The sequence below is a fragment of the Hemicordylus capensis genome, chromosome 5, assembly GCF_027244095.1.
Source record: "Hemicordylus capensis ecotype Gifberg chromosome 5, rHemCap1.1.pri, whole genome shotgun sequence".
NCBI classification, from domain to species: domain Eukaryota; kingdom Metazoa; phylum Chordata; class Lepidosauria; order Squamata; family Cordylidae; genus Hemicordylus; species Hemicordylus capensis.
Window position 1 is genome coordinate 20,844,485 of NC_069661.1, and position 20,948 is coordinate 20,865,432.

The 20,948-nt window shown below is 43.0% G+C and overlaps 1 protein-coding gene across 14 annotated transcripts in view; it reads right to left on the reverse strand.

The window, feature by feature from the left end:
* Positions 1-20,948, reverse strand: part of MAPK10 (mitogen-activated protein kinase 10) — a 335,464-nt gene that overhangs the window by 132,641 nt on the left and 181,875 nt on the right. For all 14 annotated transcript variants that reach the window (XM_053253742.1, XM_053253753.1, XM_053253755.1 and 11 more), the window contains one exon: positions 4,444-4,613. In XM_053253742.1, coding sequence (XP_053109717.1) covers positions 4,444-4,613 — 170 coding nt within the window. The remainder of the gene's footprint in view (positions 1-4,443; positions 4,614-20,948) is intronic.

The following is a 20,948-nucleotide window of genomic DNA, read 5'->3' on the forward strand; positions in this document are numbered from 1 at the left end:
TACGTCCCTAGTAACACATTTCCTCTCAGTCCTCATATTATCACCCGTAATGACTCTGTGGAGAACTCCAGTCCTCCTAGGTTTTCTAGCTTGTTGGATTCTATCCCTCCTTTAATATTCCTATTGCAGGAATATTAAAAACTCCCTTTTTAATGTGTGACTATAGCATACAAGCAAACTGAATGCTTGCATATGCTCTTCCCCAAAGTCTGGGAACCTGGTTATGCCAACACCATCTCCTCCTCCTCCTCCTCCTTGTGGGGAATGAAACACCCTACAGCTGTTTACCTGAGATGTGAGAAGGTTGCACTGCTTCAGTCTAGAGCACTTGTTTGTAGAGTACCTTCCTTCCCGGCAGTAGCAACAGGAGAATGAAGAAGAGGCACCAGGAGCCGGGGGGGAAGCAAGCAAGCTAAAAAGAAAGCATCCTGAAGCTGGACACATTTGGGATGGAAATGGTGCCTCTCAGGCAATGGAATGTGGAACAGTTTGATCCCCAACAGGAGGAGGGAAGGAGGAGGAGAAGGCTTTGGCTGCAGCTGGGCACGCCTCTTGTTTTTGTTTTTCCTCCTCCTGTTTCATTATCAATATCCTTTCCCATCTGCATACTCTGCCTCCATATTACAAAGTATGTGATGGTAAGAGGGTATCAGGAATATAAAAGTCCTATTCTGACAACAGAGCACTGATAATAATGCAAGGTGCAGAGCAAGTTGCAATTGTATCTGCTAGCCCTGAGCTTCACCTCTACACAGAAATTCTGATGGATCTGTGAAGGTCAGGAAGCAAATGTGTTCCCCACTCTACCCCTATTCATTGCAGGTGCCATGTTTTCCAAATAGGTGCCATGTTTTGGATATCGTGCCTTCCAGAAGTAGAGCCTTCAGTTAAATGCATAGCAATGTGAAGGTTGATTATACAGATGGAGAAAGTACCTATAATGAAACAGTACAAGAGGAAAACAAAAGAAAGCCAAAATTACCAAGACCCATCAAAGCAAAGACAACACTGGACAGAGGATTTTAAACTAGAATCCAAAGTGAAGAGAAAAGAAGAAGCAATCTATGCTGCAGCAGAAATAATAAATCAAAGAAACACTTACATAAACAACAAAAGATCTGATTATTTACTCTGCAAGATTTATTAGCTTTCTGTGTTTTATAACACGGTCCTTATGATATTCATACGTTTCACTGAAATGTCAGGGTTTTTCTTTTCCTTTTTTTAAACCTGAAGAATTATCGGCCACATCCACTTGGAAACCTTGTGTTTGTGACAGTTTCAAAATGATACAGGATGAGAATTATTACTTGGCAGATCTGGGTTCTCCAAGAGGAGGAATTACTGGGCTGGCTTGAGGCATTCTTTACACTACTGTGAGGAGGAGGCTCCAAGGAGTGTAATCTTCATATACTGTTTTCTTACAGGTTACTATTTGCTATACTGGTGGGTGTCTTGTACAGTTGGAAGGGGTCTTGCAGGCCATCTAGTCCAACCTTGTGCTTGATGCAGGAAATCTAGAGCTAAAGCACCCCCAGCAGGTGATTCAGTCTCTGCTTGAAGATCTCTAGCAAACAACAAGGCTCTCCAAACGAGCAGTGTGGAGAGCCTTGGCGGGTTCTGCGGGGAGAGCGGGCTTGCGGGGAGAGCGCTTGCTCCGTTAACCTCATTTAAGGTGGGGAGAAATAAGCAGGCTAACCACTGGGAGCCATGTGGCTCCTGGTGCTTCACATGCGTGCAGGAAACTGGGCTGGACTCCCTTAGCCCGGTTTTCTGTGCATGTGAGAATAGACTCAAGATCTGCTTGAAGAGATCTCTAGCAAACCCACCAATGGCAATTGTTTCCATTGTCAAACTGTTCTTACTGTTAAGAAGTTTCTCCTAAGGTTCGATCAAATCTGTCTTCCTGTAACTTAAGCCCCTTAAACTGGTTCTGCCTTCTGTGGAACAGCTGAGAACAATTCTTTGCACTCTTCTATGTGGCAGCCCTTCAGGTATTCAGGAAACTATCTTTCCTTATAGGACTTGTTTTCCAGACCCCTAACTGTCTCTGAACTCATGCTAATTTGTCCGCATCCCTCCTAGAGTGTGGTACCCAGAACTGGGCAGACTACCCCAGATGAGGTCTCACTAGTGCAGAATAAAGAGGAACTATCACGTCTCATGACTTCAAAATTATGGCTCTATTAATACAACCTAAAATCACATTTGCCTTTTTAAAAAACAGCTGCTTCACACAGTTGACTCATATTCAACTAGTGATAAAAAGCAATCCTGAGACCCTTTTCACATGCATTATTATCAAGCCAAATATCCTCTATCTTATACTTGTGCATTTGGGTTGTGTGTGTGTGTGTGTGTGTGTGTGTGTGTGTGTGTGTGTGTGTCTACATGCAGAGCTTGCATTTCTCTGTTTTGAAATTTACTTTGTTCATTGTAGCCCTGTTTTTTATCTGTCAAGGTCATTCTGAATTTTATTCCTGTGACTGTCTTTTGTGGTGTTAGATATCCTTCCAAGTTTTTTGTCATATGCAAATTTGATGAGGATTACCTCCATCCCTTCACCTAAGCCATTGATAAAAATGTTGAAAGTCCCAGGTCCACCACAGAGTTCTGCAGCATCCCACTCAAAACCACTCTTCAGTTTGATGAGAAGTCATGGATGAGCATTCTTTGAATACAGTTTTTTAACCAGCTGTTAATCTCCCTACTATCATCTAACCCATGTTTGACCACTTTGATCATCAGGGAACTTTGTCAAATGCTTTGCTGAAATAAAGATGCAGAGAGCCAGCGTGGTGTAGTGGTTAGAGTGCTGGACTAGGACTGAGGAGACCCGAGTTCAAATCCCCATTCAGCCATGAAACTAACTGGGTGACTCTGGGCCAGTCACTTCTCTCTCAGCCTAACCTACTTCACAGGGTTGTTGTGAAAGAGAAACTCAAGTATGCAGTACACCGCTCTGGGCTCCTTGGAGGAAGAGCGGGATATAAATGTAATAATAATCATAATAAAAAGATAAATTACATCCACAGCATTCCCACAGTCCACTAAGCTAGTAACCCAACCAAAAAAAGAGATAAGGTTAGTCTGCCAACTTTTATTCTTGACATATTCATACTGGCTTCTCCCAATCACTGCACTGTTATCATGACACCATTGCTACCATTTACAGGAGTAAGAACATTTACTAGAGACTAGAGGCATGCCCAACAAATGATGGAAATGAGATAGGAAAAATATATTAAACTGGGGCCAAAGCTGGCCACATCCCTTCCCAGCTGGCTTCATTTTACCTTTCTTTCCCTTATTCCCTGCTTTCTCCTTCTCTATGCTTCTTGGGACCTTCACTTCTGACCACTGCTTCATCTGTTCCCTAACTCTCAGGCCTGCTCACTCTTTTCCCTTCAGTCCTACTCATCTTTAATCTATCTCTGGGGCCATGTTAGCACCAAACTGGCGTTAAGAAAACACTCAGTCTTTTAACCCCATTTAAGAGGGTGGTTCCAGAGCTGGATTTGCTACCGAAGCACCACTGGGATCAGGCCCAATACTGGCAGTTCTCACACACGGGCAAAACCGGGCTGGGCTTCATTATCCCAGTTTTGCCTGCGCATGAGAACAGCTTCAATGATAGCTATATGTTATTTGCAGTTCACAGGCAGTATGCCTCTAAATACCATGGGAAGCAACAGAAAGAAGGGCTATATGCCAACATGTCATGCTTCCCAGAGACATGTATTTGGTCACTGTGGGAAACATAATGCTGGACTAGATATAAATGAAACTGGCATGAAAAGAATAAACATGGCTTCCCCCATCACATCTAATTTAGCCCTTAGGAGAAAAAGAAGTACTTTTGTGACATCAGCAGCTATTACACCTATCCCACCTTACCATAGACTTCTTTGCCCCCTTCCTTAGCTGGATTGGTTATTGGACAAGCAAATAGGTTTGAGCTAAAGATGGGGAATGGCATAACAGCTTCTGATATGACAAAGGCACTAATGTCTTTCTTACACAGGGAAATAATCTTACTCCCCTAAGCAGTTCCTTGGGGAGACAGAGCCTCAGTGGGAAGCTCTACTTCAGATGAAAGAATCAAGGTTCCGTAAACACACTATGCTGCCTCCCACCACTTCTCCGCTTTCAGGTGGTAGCACCCCTGGCTGTGCCAGCAAAGTGGTTCAGAGGACAAAGAAGGCCTGATAGGGAGGCAGATTTTGCAGGGATGTGGGACTTTACACCAAGCTTCCTCACTTCGCATGTCACCTCAGTAAATGTGCTGTTTCCCTGCTTATTTATTGCAGCCTTGGGCAACATGCATATCTAGCAAATTGGGAAGTACTACAGATGGCATGCCCCAAGTGATAACAAGAGAGAACAGCAGGGAAAAACCAACCTCAGAGATAAATGCACACAACACTTCCTGTGAATACTTACCAAACTATTCCCTGAGCCCCAGAGCCAATCGGCTTTAAGTTCTGGTAGCGCTTGAGAACTGTGAACGTCGAATCACCCACTTCCACGCTGTAGAACTGGTTGTCAACTTTGCTTTTACTCATGTTGTAATATTTGGCAATATATGACACATCCACTTGTTTCCCGAATCCCTGTCAGAGACAATGGGGGGGGGGGGAGAAAGAAAACAAAATGCCAGTAAAGTATCAGCATAGTAATGAAACAAAACAGACACCTTAGCTCTCAAACACAACCCATATGGTCATTTTGGGCTTGTTGCTGGAGAATGCTGTGTTGACAGCTCAGAGGCGTATCTAGGGAAAATAGCGCCTAGGGCAAACACTGAAATTGCGCCCCCTGTCCAAGCATCTGACACCCATCTTTCAGATAACTTTACCATAATATCAGCTGAAAAATACAAGTCAAGCTCCTTAATCTTTTAATATTTCAAAAACTATTTAGCAGTGGACTTAGCCAGAACAAGAAGACCTCTGTCTTCTCTGTGTTTTTATCTGTTATCTGTTGTCGTGTTTTTATGCTTGTTTATATGTTTTTAGCTTGATGTTTTTATTGCTTGAGGTTTTTACTGCTTTTATTGTATTTTTTTTTTTTTTTTTTGTAAACCACCTTGGGGTTTTCTTTTTAACGAAAGGCGGTATAGAAATGTAAAAATAAATAAATAAATAAATAAAAAATGCTGGGAAACTACAAATTTCAGTATGTGGGGGCTCATGAAATACCCAAATACTATGTGGAGATGTACTTGGAAAACTAAACAGAAGTGCCTGTCTAATTCTCTACTATGCATTGTAGCATCACCATTACATAAGTTTTAAAAATCAATGGAGAATTTGACTTTTCCCAGATACTCTGTAAATAATGAAAGGATATGCAGAGTAAACTGTGTCACTGCTTGGAATATGTTATAGTCTTTCAGAAAGACAGTTAAAATGAGAGAAAGAGAGCAAGAAACTCCCAGTGGGCCTTAATATTAAGGGTTTCACACTGATTCAAAGACAAACTCACCATTAGTAGCCATATTAGCAAGACATCACATTTAACTCACTTATCACAAGAAGCAAAGTAAGAGCAAATGAATACAATCCTAGCTCTTAAGCGTCAGCTCACTATTCACAAGCCCTGATTCTCTGTACATAGTGCCAATCTGAATATGTGTACAGTGTCTTATATTATATTATAATTATTATTATTTTACCCGTAGCCCCTTTGGGGGGCTTCCTAAAGGCTGGGGGGGTTGCAAAGATTCCCCCTCACCCCGCTGGCCTCTAGGGCCTCGCAGGGACCATTTGAGCATGTGCAGTGGCCGTTTTTATAAATAATCTTTTTTTTTTTAAAGGCCACTGAAAACAAAATGGCCACCGCGCATGCTCAAATGGCCTCTGCAAAACCTGGCATGACCTAGAGCCTCACAGAGGCCATTTGAGCATGCACGGTGGCCATTTTGTTTTTGGCAGTCATTTTTTAAAATTAATTTTACAAAATGGCGCCCCCCTTCAAGTGGCGCCCGGGGCACGTGCCCTGCCTGCCCTACCCCTAGATATGCCCCTGTGACAGCTAGCTTTCTTAATGACATTCACATGATCTTTCCAGAAATGGCATCAAACCTTATTTGAGATAGGAAACTGCCCTTCAAAATTATTCCATCTCCTTCAAAGAATATCCAAAGGCTGGACTTTTCAGGTCTGAAACCCTCCTGCAATTTCTGTCTTCTGCCAGCTCCACATACTGCAGTAGCAAACAAACATTCTGCTATATTTAAAGTTGACATTTCCCCAACACCTTTACTTTACCTCAAAGTGTGGCTGGGTGGGGTTGTTGCGGAGGCAGGTTTGTGCAGCGGGGGAAGAGCTGCAGAATTTGCAGGCTAGGAATAAGAATGCAACAAGATTTGATGGTACAAATCCATGACTGGATCTCCCATGGATTTTTAAATGGGAAATAGTTACATCCGCGCAGATGAGCAGTTTCGAACAGGACCACAACACTAGGGCTAGTTCAGCAACATCTGGAGTACCACAGGCTGGGAACCTCTGAGTTAGGACATTTAATATCCTGTCCTTAAGTATGAAAACTTCCAGAAAGTCTTACAATAAAATAAAATATTGTTTTGTTGCTGATGGCATGCAAACCTGGCAGGTTCTAGTAGCTGCAAATAAGCCATGCAACCCATTTGCCATGAATTGGGGACCATAACAGAGCAGAGAAAGAAAATGGCTACCAGAGTGGAGAAAGAAAATGTCTGTGGAGAAAGAAAACGGCTGTGGAGAAAGAAAATGGCAAGTGAAGGAAAATGGCTGAATTAGGATGTGAATTGGGCCACCATGGTTTGGATATAGTGTGAGGCAATAGGTATAATTTGGGGTTTGGATAGGGTGCATATAATTTCAAGACCCACTTAACAGGTGTCATTTTTAGGATACTCCTCATTTATTTACTTACTTACTTATTTGCTACATGTTTATACCGCCCAAAACGCAAGTTCTCTGGGTGTTTTACAACAAAACAATAAAAACAACCAATAAAAAGATTAAAAATGTTAAAACTATTAAAACACAGTTAAAACAATATCTAATTAAAGGCCTGGGTGAACAAATGCATTTTGGCTGCCTTTTAAAAAGTTGTAAGAGATGGAGAGCCTCTTATTTCAGCAGGAAGTGTGTTCCAAAGCCTCAGGGCAGCAATGGAGAAGGCCCGTCCCTGAGTAGCCACCAGATGAACCAGTGGCAACTGCAGACGAACCTCTCCAGATGATCTCAATGGGCAGTGTGGTTCATAGCAAAGAAGGTGTTCTCTTAAATACCCAGGGCCCAAGCTGTTTAGGGCTTTATAGGTTATAACCAAAACCTTGTACTTTGCTCAGAAACTTATCAGCAGCCAGTGTAGATCTTTTAAGATAGGAGTGATATGGTCTCTCCTAGATGACCCAGAGACCAACCTGGCTGCCACATTAGAATATCAAAAGATAATATACATTTTTATCCTTCTGAAGAACAACACTCAAACTATATATATAGGACATAACAAATAGACCTTTGAGAATACCTGTGACTCTGTTCTTCTGTTGAATTATGCCTCCTTGATGAGAAAAAGTCCATTCCTTCTCCCCACCCTACAACAATTGTACCCATGCTCCCAGCATATCTCCAACTTGCCCTGAAATCCTGGTGTTGCATCTGTCTGCTGTTCTTCCCCAACCTGGAAACAGCTGCTTCACAGGGAGAGGGATTTCAACCACAAAAATGCTTGCAGGGAAAGAGTTAAGCCCCAGTGTTGTAGCCCTGTTCTAAACTGCTAACCTGTGATCCGACTAACCAATTTGAACCAAATTTGCTACAGCTGTAGGGACACATAGGGATGCCACAACAGCATAGTTTGTGATGATGTAATCCACCCTGCTTCAAGATGGCGAACATTTGAATGTTTGAGGCACAAGTGGGCTAACTTGTGGGATGTCTAACCAATTTGAATCAAATGAGGTACAGTTGTAGTGAGTCACACACAGGGATACTTCAGTGGCATATTTTGATGTCATCTACCCTGATTCAAGATGGCGGACATGTAAACTTTTGAGCCGCAAGTGGGTTAAGCTGTGAACCGCCTAACCGATTTGAACCAAATTTGCTACAGCTGTAGGGACATATAGGGATGCCCCAATGGCATAGTTTGTGATGATATAATCCACCCTGATTCAAGATGGCTGACACGTGAATGTTTGAGGCGCAAGTTGGCTAACTTGTGAACTGACTAACCGATTTGAACCAAATTTGCTGCAGCTGTAGGGGCACATAGGGACACCTCAATGGTGTAGTTTATGATTATGCAATAGGTACAGTTGTAGTGAGTGACACACAGGGACACCTCAATGTTTGTAATGATGTCATCCTCCCCGATCTAAGATGGTAGACATGTGAACATTTGAGGCATAAGAGGTCTAACTTGTGGGCCTTGATTTGAACCAAATTTAGTTCAGATGTAGAGACAGTGAAAGGAAAGTAGGCATATTAGTTCTTACTAGAACAACTTGTATCACAAGAATTTAAAAAACTGAACATATGATAGCTACCTTATACTAAGGCAGACCTTTGGCCCACCTAGCTCAGTATTCTCTACAGTGACCGGCAGGGGTTCCACAGGGATTCAGATGGAGCCTTTCCTAGCCCTACCTGGCCTACCAGGAGACACTAGGAACTGAACTTGGGACCTTCTGCGTACAAAGCAAGTATGCTGAGCTATACTCCTCCTTGAATATCTCAAGACATATTTTTTGTCCTGTTGGATGAATATCATTTCTACTTATATGCACTGAAAAATGCCGAACTTTTTGTCCAACAGTACTGTAGCCACACACTGACCACACTTCTCCTCAGCTTGTCTCCAAGCTACAGATACCTTCCCAAGGCACTGGCCTAATTTTTGTGAGGCTATGTGATACAAGGAGTGCTGAGTAACAAAACAGAATTCAGGAAGTGACATATGGAGGAGCAGCAAGAACAGTAGCACTTCTGTCTTTTGTGGGGAGAAGTGGGAGAGGGAGATTCCAACTAGGACCAGCTTGAACACTGTATATTCCTGGCTAATTGCCAGAAGTAGCTTCCTTTTGATAACCCAAACCCTTTGGATTAAATTTATCTGTTTTGCAAGCCAATCATTAGGAACACGTATTTATAGGCTGGCAGAAGTGCTTGGGAAGGGGGTGGGGAGCAGAACTAGCCACAATCCCCAGAAAGGACTCAGGGGCTGAGCGTAGCACATTTGCAGAGCAAATGGAATAACACTGAATAGTGCCCTATGAACTTCCTTGTATAGTTGGTTTTTTTTAATTTACGTAACATGCCCCAAGCACCTTTTCTTATTATGCAGGAGGCTGGTGAAGAAACAGAGCAGACTCTGATACTTTGTATTTACAGGTGGCCAACGTAAGATTTCCATCTGTTTGTTCATGTTTTGGAAACTTCTGTCATAATAATTAGAACACTCCTTCTTGACAGAGGGTATCATCCAAACTAAATTAGTTATGACTTAGTCCCACTGAAATTAACAGGTCTCACTGGGCTGCTTCAGCAGAACCTAAGTTGCAGCCACACTCCACGCTACGTCCCTCAGCCCAGGGGCATAACTATAACAGGGCAAGGGGAGACAGTTGTCTGGGGGCCCACTGCCTTGGGGGGACCCCCCAGAGGCATGTCACATGACTGACTCCCCCAGCCGTGCACCCTCCCAGGCTTCCTTCAGTTGTATTCATCCTCCGAAATTGATGTGAGTGTTAAGACCTGGAGCTACCAGAACAGCATGTCTTTCTCTAGTACCATTAAATGACTTGCATCGTCCACACTATTCAGCGTCATTTAAGATTTCTTTACTTCATGAGCTGAGCTTCAGTGAGGGGCGACCCATTTTAAAATCTTGTCTCTGGGCCCACTCCAACCTTGCTACGCCCCTGCCTCAGCCCTGAAAATGAACTTCCTCCTCCCATCCCCGCATGGGTGCCTACTTCCTTTCTAGGTTAGCATATGCAAAGATTCATTGCGATGTTTGATCCCACCCATTTTGACTTCTCCTAAACTTCAGAGAACCCGAGATCTGAACCTCACTTCAACCTTCAGGTTCATTTCTCAGGTTCTCTGAAACAAATAGGTCAAGATAAGCCAAGATTGGCAGGTTTGGACATTGTGACTAATCTTATCACATCCTAACCTAGAAAGGAAGTAGGCACTCGTTCAGGGCTAGGAGGGAGAGCATGTGCCTCTGGAGCTGAAGGAGGCCACATGGAGGCCAGTTTGACCGGAGGTTCTAGTTCTATGCAACATTTGAAGCCGTCTATTGATTTCAATGGTGCTTAGTCATTACTGACTAGTTGCATGCTGCCCATTGTTTGATAATATGATCAGGAATTGTCAGGAAACCCAAAGGACACCAGTGGATTAATTCCACTTGGAAAAAGGAATAAAACACCACTTTGATAGACTGAATTCAATGATATTATTTTATGCATGCATTCATTCATTCATTCTATTTATATACCGCCCTTCCAAAGCTGGCTCAGGGCGGTTTACATCAAAATAAAAACAATTAAAATAAATTAACAGTTACAATCAAAACTATAAAAACAGCATAAAAACAATTAACAGTTAAAACATTTAAACAGTTAAAAACCTTGGAGAACAAGACCTAACATTTATATCAGTTTAAAAACCCTGGAAAGCCAATAATGAACTCAAATTATGGATTTCTGCTGGGAGGGCATTCCAAATCCCAGGAGCAGTTACAGAGAAGGCCTGCCTTTGGGTCACCACCAGACGAACTGGTGTAACTGGAAATGGACCTCCTCAGACGACCTTAACATGCGGTGGGGATCATGCAGAAGAACATGCTCTCTAAGATAATTTGGACCTAAGCTGTTCAGGACTTTAAGGGTAATAACCAGCACTTTGTATTTTGCCTGGAAACATATCGGCAGCCAGTGTAACTGTTTCAAAGCAGGCATAATATGGTCTCTCCAGGTTACCCCAGAGACCAATCTGGCTGCCGCATTTCGAACTAATTCAAATTTCTGAACTACGTACAAAGGAAGCCCCATGTAGAGCGCATTGCAGTAATCAAACCTGGAGGTTACCAGCTGATGCACCACTGTTTTGAGGTCATCCTCTTCAAGGAACGGGCGCAGCTGTCGAATCAGCCAAAGCTGATAGAAAGCACTCCTGGCCATGGCCTCCACCGAGATATCAGGGTGAGGCCTGGGTCCAGGAGTGTTCCCTAGCTGCACACCTACTCCTTCTGGGGGAGTGTAACCCCATCCAGCACAGGAAGATCGAATTCATCCCTCAGATTCTGAGCCTCTACAATGAACACCTCCATCTTGCTTGGATTCAGTTCTTCCTTCCCCCATACAGATGAGCTAATCAATCTATTTCTATCTCAACTTTCTTCTATTATGGAATTCAAGGTAGTATACATAGGATTCCCAGACAATCCCTTCCAGACACTGTCCAGACACTGTCTTGATTAGGGACAAGCTTGCCATGCGATGTGCCTTTAGTTCATCAACTGAGGCATTGCAGAAGGGGCTTCAAATTGTTCAGGCAAAGCGAACCAAACTACACTTCATATCATTCGAGAAATTGAACTAAATCATGAGCTGAAGTCAAAGGCAAGTAGTTCCTCTCCTTTCCCTTTCACTTCATTTCCCAGGAATGGGGAGACAGTTGCTGTGGTAAGCATTCTATGGCCAGCCAGAGAGGGGAAATCAAGACAGGGAAATGGTGAGTTGGCATTTCCTATCCATGATATACCAACCAAATTCACCAGGGCCGGTGTCTGGTGAAACATGGTTGGCAGCTGCTGAAGAGCTCAAGGCCTTCACAAGAGCCCAGTACTGCTGATCCCTCAGATCACCTCTGTGTTCATAGCCCTCACATGGTGGTGGCAAAACTGTGCTCTCAGAGCTGCCCAAGTAGATTGGAGCCCAGTGGGTGCAGTGTGCTGAAAGCCACCTGAAGCACAGAACCAGTCCTGAAGTTTGCTATATTATCTGTCTATCTATCTATCTATCTATCTATCTATCTATCTATCTATCTATACTATTACTATTATTTGCTATTTACAGGCATATTATTGAGAAGATCAGTTGTGTTCTATTATTCAGAATACAAGCCTTCAGTTCCGAGTTGGTCATCCACACTTCCCATTATTTGTGAGGGAATGTCCCTCTCAACATTACTTGTAAGAGAGATAGTTAATCTCCCAAACCAAAACTGTTTTAACAATAATGATGAATGAGATGCAGATTACGAAGTCTATTGCACAAAACAAGCCATAGAAATGATTAATAACGATAACCATTCAGCAGCAGCAACTACTGAATAATGAAAAGCAGATAGTTGTGGTGATTTCTGAGAATACTATGTTCCTGTAGCTTTTTATATCAGCCCCAAGCCTGACTCAGTATATGGAAGTTTCCTATGTTCCTATGTTCCTATTACTGTAATGAGCTCAATGTGAGGCTGCCACTGAGAATGGCTCAGAAACTTCAAAATGAGACCACTAGGATTATTATTTGAGAGCAGTAGATCAAACCATCTGACTGCTCAGTTAACCTATCTCCATTGGCTACCAGCTTCTTCTTCTTCTTCTTCTTCTTCTTCTTCTTCTTCTTCTTCTTCTTCTTCTTCTTCTTCTTTTGAGCTCAGCTGAAAATGCTAGCACTGACTTTTAAAGCCCCAAACCCAGTTACTTCAAGGACTTGCTGGAATGTTATGGTAAACCTTGGAGGTCCTGGACAGGCGTTTCTGCCTTCAGAGGTGGGGGTGGGTGGCTATGACGGAAAAGCCTTTTCTGCTTTGGCACCATAACTTTGGAATACCGCCTCAAGGGCAGTACACCTTTATTTATTTATTTATTTATTTATTTATTTATTTATTTTTATTAATTCGATTTCTACACCGCCCTTCCAAAAATGGCTCAAGGTGGTTATATCTTTGAGGGTATATTTTTAGGGCCTTTAGTCAGGCAGTAAAGATGTCTTTTTCAGTGAGGTTTGGGGCTTTTTCAGAAGTCTTTTTTATGGCTGTATTGTTCCTTTTTATTTTTCTGATATTTTACCCTTTTGCCATGTTCAGTAGTCAAACTGTACGCAGTTACAGAGCCAATAGAAGTGTGCCGGCAAAGAAAGCCCCACCCCCTGGACTTACACACTCTGTAGCCCCACTCTGCTCACCATAGATCCTTTATCCTAAGAGACAAACGCTATACCCAGGAAGAGATCCCCATGTGGTTAAGAATGCTGGCTTATGTGCCCCTCAGTGTAATGTGGGTAGCACCAGATCCACCCACACCACCTTGGGACTCTAGCATATACAGCCACGCTGCTGTGCAAGAGGGCAGTGCTTGCTGCCTCTTGTGCAGTTGCATAACTTGCACAACACCCACTGGGAGAAATCGCATAAGGCAGCAATCCTGATACTGCCCTCCTATGCAACAGCATAGGAGGGCAGTATCAGGAGTGCTGCCTTATGCGATTGACTGCATGTATTAGAGCGTGTATTAGAGCGTGGCTGCATGTATTAGAGCCCTGTTGTGGTGCAGGCAGGTTTGGCATCGCCATGTTGCACGGCAGGGCATGTACTGTAAGCCACTGGGTGCCCTAACTTCCCTTACAGCGTATTCTCTGCACATCCACTCAGAAGTAAGTCCCACTGTATTCAGTGGGGCTTGCTCCCTAGCAAGTGACTTCAAGACTGCAGCCTATGCAGTTCTTTAACTTCAGCCATACTGACAGCATTCTATGCAACCTATATTCTGATTCTTTGATGCCGCAGAGGAGGGAATAATTCATAAAAATGGTAGGAAAGTCTCTAAAACCATTGATGTTTGTAATAGTTAAACATCAATGCTCCATGAAGGTAGTCATTAAAATGGGTAAATTGACTTTGTCAAGGTCAGCTAGCCTTTGTTTTGCTTGAGGCCAGAATGTGTTCTACAACTGGCAGTTATCCCCTGAGAATGACCACCCTGCTGGATATTGCTGCTTAATTATAGGTAGCTCATTTGGAGGATGTAGGTAGCTCATTTGAAACTCCCAAATAAATGTGTCAATTCAAACAGAATATATGATTCCAGAGAAGCAATTAAAAAATATTACGGTAAATTAAGAGTCATATATTGAGCAAGGAATTCATAATCCCCCACCTGGTTTCTTTCTTTAAAGAAACAGATTTCGAGTACAGTCTTGCTCTCTATGTATAGACGGCAGGGGACAGAGTCATGTGTGGATGTTCAAAGCCTGCTGTGCCTTTCATTGGAGCAACCAGCATTCACCCAGCATAGTTTCAGTGCGCGTATGCAAATGTTAGTACAGCAGTGGGGAAGCTCTTTATTTATCATGTATACAATACTCCAAAAACCACACAGCAGCTTACAGGGGTATACTGAATGTTTTTATTACAGCAACCCCACAGTACATATTAGGTTGAGATAGTGAGGTCATTCACACAACCGAAAACTGTGCCCTACCCAACTTTGCTTCCTACCTTGATGAGGGATGTGCACAGAAACTGGCAGAGGCAGGTTCAAAGGCAGGGTAGACACTTTTAAGGATGGGGGAGGGTGCACTTACCCACTGCCCGCCATGTTTCCCCTGCCAGCGCTCCCTTGAAACTGGACTGGCAGGGCGGCAGAGTACCTTTCTGCCGCCCCGTCCCCTCTTCAGTCTGGAAGTGACTAGAAGTAGCGTGTGCACACCGGGGGCATGCAGGCACACATCGCGCTCGCTCACACACCAATGTGCACACATGCGCACTCTACTTCCAGTCACTTCCAGACTGAAGAGGGGATGGGGCAGCAGGGAGGTACTCTGCTGCCCCGTTGGTCCGGTTTTCAAGGGAGCACTGGTGGGGGAAATGTGGCGATGGAGTGAGGGAGGTAAGTGCACCCTCCCCATCCTTAAAGGTACCCCCACCCCCGTGTTCAAACCAGTTCAAACGCAGGGTTCCAGACCTGTTTTGCGTTCTAGGAATAGAATACCAAACAGGTTCGTGCAAATCCTTAACCTTGATTCCACACAATCATTTCTCCCTCCTCCTACCTTTCACCCACACAACCAAAAACTGGGAGCACACACAGCTCCCAAATCTGGGTGTGACACTGTTTTCGGTTGTGTGAGTGACCTCAGCAACTTCCCAAGGCCACCTAATGAGCTTCATGGCTAAACAGAGAGGTCATTCACACAATAAAAAAACTGTTCTACCTGGGTTTGAGAGATGTATGTGCTCCCAATTTTCAGTTGTATGGAAGAAGGTAGGAGGAAAATCTGAGCAGAAGGTTTTCCTCTTACCTTGCTTCCACACAACTAAAAACTGGGAGCACACACAGCTCCCAAATCCAGGTAGAACACAGTTTTTGATTGTGTGAATGACCTCAGAGATTCCAAGACAGCTCTTCCTGCTCCAAGTCTGACATTCTGTCCACTAGGCCTCATCACACATATAGTGACATTTTGGGACACATTGAAGACCCAGGAGACATTTTAGAAAGCTGAGCTATTTCAGTACTTTCTGGCTATATTTAAGGCATCTGGTCTATTTAGCTGGATGTACAAAGTAAGTCTGAAAAAAACAGACCACCCAAATCCCCACATTCTGGATTTCTGCAGCAACTCTAGTTTCATAAGGCTCTCTCCATGATATTATAAGAAAGAGCCTTTAGGCAGAGTTAGGAACCTAAAACATTGTCTTATACTAGAGTCAGAACAGTGGTCCACCTAGTTCATTACTGTCTACACCAGAGATAGGCATCCTTGGCACTCCAGCTGTTATTGAACTATAACTCCCCATCATCTCCAGCCATAATTTATTTCTTAATGTAATTTAACAATGGCTAGAGTATCAAGCTGCCTACCCCTGGGCTGCACTGACTTGTAGCAGCTCTCTAGGTTTCAGATGGGAGTATTCCCTAGTTTAACATGGAGATGCTGAGGATTAAACCTTGTTGGGATACTTCACCATCCCAGAGAATATGCCTATCCACACGAGAAGCCTAACCCGGGCTATGGCAGCCCAGCCGGGGCTAGGCTGTTCGTGTGCAGCACTGGATCCCTCCCGATACTGCCGCTGCCTAACCTTACTTTTCACCCCAGACTTTTAAAGGTTAAGGGTGTAAGCGCACCCTTAACTCCAGCACCAGAGTCATGTGTATGCTCGGGCTGTCTCCAGAGAGTTGGGCACCAAGAGTGCCTGACTTCTAGAGGATTCCCAAATGCACCATGCACATCACACAGTGCAATCTGGAATATCTGGAGGCTGGGACGCCTTCTCCTGACCTCCGGAGACCTGCACTGCTCCAAACAACATGGAGAGAGCACGATCCATGCATCCCACCAGTGAGGGAGGATCAGCTGAGGGGGAAGCAAAGTTCAGCACAGCTTTCCCTGAGCCCACCCAGTGGTCATGTGCATAACTGCATCGTCTTCCATGTCAAACAGCATGACTTACAAGCATATTTGAGAGGCTGACACACCTTATTTTTGAAATTTAGCACTAGTAGGCATTTGTGCTATTTAGAAGATACAAACTCAGGCCTTTCTGCAAGATTCTGATAGCAGAGTAGTCAATGTTTGTCAGTATTTAGGACATTCTACAAATGACAGAAACCACAGCTGACTCAATTCAGTAGGGTCAGGTAGGAAAGAACAATGTTTATTTGTGTGAGAGGAACATTTTATGAGCAATCATGTAGCTTTGCGAATTCAATCATCTTATTTATGATTATATAAAATCCTTCAAAGCTGGTGCAGGAAGGGTGTAAAAGACATAATGGAGCATGGAGACCTATAAACAGTCAAGAGCAGAGCTAGTGCCCTTCACTTACAGCTAATGACACACGTATCAAGGGAATTTTGACTCCTCCTCCCCGAAAAGCAATCGTGGGGCCAGATTTAAAGAAAATATTAAGGGAACATGTGTGAGCTTTGCTTTTTGCAGTTTCTCAGAACGTGAACAGGTACAAGGTGACCTTCTGTATCCTGAACCAAGGTAGATAGCAGACTAAATTACTTCCTCTTGCAACATGGGTAAAGGGCTGGTGGGAAAACAAGGCTGATAGTAACTGAACATTACTTTGAGCATGTTCAAAGGAGACCCTATCACAGAGATACTTCAGATTATTTACATATTATTAAATATCATTATATACTATTGTGATACATTATATAAATACTTATATTAATAAGTTATATTAATATAATATAACTTATATAAATTACATTTATATTTCAAACACTTTGTAGCATCAAGAGATTCTCAGTGTGGTTTACAAAAGCTCTCCCAATAACACCACATTAACACTAATACTAGAAACAGGCTGACATCCAAAAGACACGTGCATGAAACAAAGTTTTGTGTGCACAGTGGGAGAGCAGCAATTCTCACCAATTCACCCCTTCCCCCTGCTGCTCCTGATGCCCCCCAAAATATGTCCTTGAGGGTTGTGGGACCCTCCAGAAAATATTTTCTGGGAGCATCAGGGGCAGCAGAGGGATGGGGAGATGGGCAAAAGTACACATGCAAAACTTTGTTTTGTACATCACCACCAGTAGGGCTGTGCACATTTTTTAAAATTTGATTTGTTATTTGTTCGATTTTTAGACCGCCCTTACAAAATAGCTCAGGGCAGTTCACAAACATCAAAGACCCTTTAAAACAATTATCCCTTATTTGTTTTGTGTCCTAATCTGCCACCCCAAATCACCCCAGATTTGATTTGGATTGGATTTGCTTTGGATCAATTTGGATCACTTATAAAGGTCCTGGGGGCACCAAATTTGGGTGGTGGGTAGGTCCCCATGGGTGCCACCTACCACCCAATTTCAAGGCAGTGGGGCACTTGGTGGGTTTTTAATTATTTTTTCTTTTGTTTTTACTTGATTTTGCATGTTTCTGCCATAGGAAATAATGGAGATTCAAAGTCGCCCTATCCTAACACTAACATGGACCCCCAGCTTTAATAAAGCTTTAAAGCTTATTTAAATTATTATTTTTTTTAAAAAAGCTAAGCTCTAGCCCTTGTAGAAGTGGAGTTATGGAGCAAAATGTGCAGTCACTATTTTTCAAGTGTTTGGATTCTTTGGTATATAATAACCTTTCCTCATAATGAATCCCTATGAGGATTCATTGCACAACTTTATTTCTTCTGTTCATTTTGACTGTCTTTGGACAGTGCCAACTGTCAACTGCCATCTGCCAACTACACCCACCTCACACCTGCAAGGCAGTGGGGTACTCAGTTTATTTTTTAGGAATATTGAAGTGTTTAGATTCTTTGGTGACTAATAACCTTTCCTCATAATGAATCCCTATGAGGATTCATTACATGCCATCATCTCTTCTGCTCATTTTGACTGTTATTAGACAGTGCCAACTGTCAACTGCCATGTGTCAACTACACAGACACACACACTGGGTTTATTTTTTTGGAATGTTTGAACTGTTTAGATTCTGTGGTGTCTTCATTACACACCTTCATTCCTTCTGTTCATTTTGACTCCACTGATTTGCAGGTGGGGGTGGGAAATTAGTGGCAAACCATGTGCCAACAACCCCACAACCTGCAAGCCACTGGATACTCAGTTTATATTTTAGGAATTTTTGAGATGTTTAGATTCTTTAGTGTGTAATAAATCCTCATAGGGATTCATTATGAGGAAAGGTTATTATGCACCAAAGCATCCAAACACTTGAAAAACAGTGACCACACATTTTGCTTCGTAACTCTACTTCTACAAGGGCTAGAGCTTAGCTTTTATTTAAAACAAAAATGAAAGCAGGGAAACTGGAGGAAATGATAAGAGGGAACTAATGTAACACCGGTTTTCAAAAAGGGATCTAGGGGCGATCCGGGAAATTACAGGCCAGTTAGCCTAACGTCTGTTCCAGGCAAATTGATGGAACACATTCTCAAGGATCAAATTGTAAAGCACATAGAACAATAGGCCCTGCTGGGGGAGAACCAGCATGACTTCTGCAAAGGAAAAACCTGCCTCACAAACCTTTTGGAGTTCTTTGAGAGTGTCAACAAGTGTGTGGATAAAGGAGATCCAGTTGACATAGAATACCTGGACTTCCAGAAAGCTTTTGATGAAATTCCTCATCAAAGACTCTTGAGAAAACTTGGTAGTCATGGGATAAGGGGACAAGTACATGTGTGGATTGCTAACTGGTTGAAGGACAGGAAACAGAGGGTAGGTATAAATGGAGAGTTTTCACAATGGAGGGAAGTCAGAAGTGGATTCCCTCAGGGATCTGTACTTGGACCGGTGCTTTTTAATTTATTCATAAATGATCTAGATGTAGGGGTTAGCAGTGAGGTGGCCAAATCTGCAGATAATACCAAACTCTTTCGGGTAGTGAAATCCAAAGTGGATTGTGAGGAGCTCCAAAAGGATCTCTCCAAACTGGGGGAGTGGGCAACAAAATGCCAAATGCAGTTCAATGTTGACAAGTGTAGAGTGATTCACATTGTGATGAAAAACCCCAACTTTAAGTATACAATGTTGAGATCTGAGCTGTCGGTGACTGACCAGAAGAGGGATCTTGGGGTCGTGGTGGACAGCTCATTGAAAGTTTCAACTCAATGTGTGGCAGCTGTGAAAAAGGCCAATTCCATGCTAGGGATCATTAGGAAGAGGACTGAAAATAAAATTACTAATATTATAATGCCCTTATACAAAACTATGGTGTGGCCACACCTGGGACACTGCATACAATTCTGATCACCACACCTAAAAAAGGACATTGTAGAACTGGAAAAGGTGCAGAAGAGGGCAACCAAGATGATCAGGGGCCTAGAGCACTTTTCTTATGAGGCAAGGCTACAACACCTGGAAAGGCTACAACACACTCTCTCATACACATAACACTAGAACCAGGAGTCGTCCCATGAAATTGATTGCCAAGAAATTTAGGTCCAACAAATGGAAGTACTTTATCACATAACGCATAATCAACTTGTGGAATTCTCTGCCACAAGATGTGGTGCTAGCTACTAGTTTGGATGGCTTTAAGAGAGGTTTGGATAGCTTCATGGAGAAGAGGTCTATCAACGGCTACTAGTCTGAAGGTTACAGGCCACCTCCAGCCTCAGAGACAGGATGCCTCTGAATATCAGTTGCAGGGGAGTAACAGCAGGAAAGAGGGCATGCCCTGTAGGTTTCCAGCATCATCTGGTGGGCCACTGTGTGAAACAGGATGCTGAACTACATAGGCATTGGGCCTGATCCAGCAGGGCTGTTCTTATGTTCTTATGAATCTTGAAGCAATTCGAATAAAATCTTACAGAATTGATTTGGACCGAAATCTAGCCAATGGAGCACAGGAGTGATTTGTTCTGTCTTCAAATTGCCCAAATCAACTAGATCTGGGTACAAATTAATCTGTACCAGAATTGATTTGCACATCCCTGGTCACTAGTCTGGATATCAGCCAGTAAATAACACAGTGTCCACACAGTGCCAGAATGGTTCATGTTGTCTTGTCCTTGGTCTTTCCAGTGTTGCCCTTTAGCCACATCTACTAGGCAGCAATTCCTATTCAGAGCCTCTGATGCAAAAGAAGTGAGGCTGAGCAGTTGGAATTTGCTTAACCTACAATGGAGTCAGGTATAATGGGCCAAACTCTTTTGAAAGCAAAACTATGGATTGCAGTGTTAAAACAAGAGAGGTGATCTAACCTGGGTGCCCACTTAGACAACAAAATGTGGAGCTTCCACATGCATAAAGGACTATGGGTTCTGGGTACATAGTGCCATCAACACCCCCTATACAGCTTTTGAGTGCACCTACACTTAAGTGGCACCATCCTGGGCATGCTGGTTATGGCCATGATCATTTAAAAAAAATAACATCCCCTTAGAACAGCATTTGTTATCTTTTTATTTATTTTTCAGACTCTGATCTTATCATCTTTCCTTTGTTAAAATTA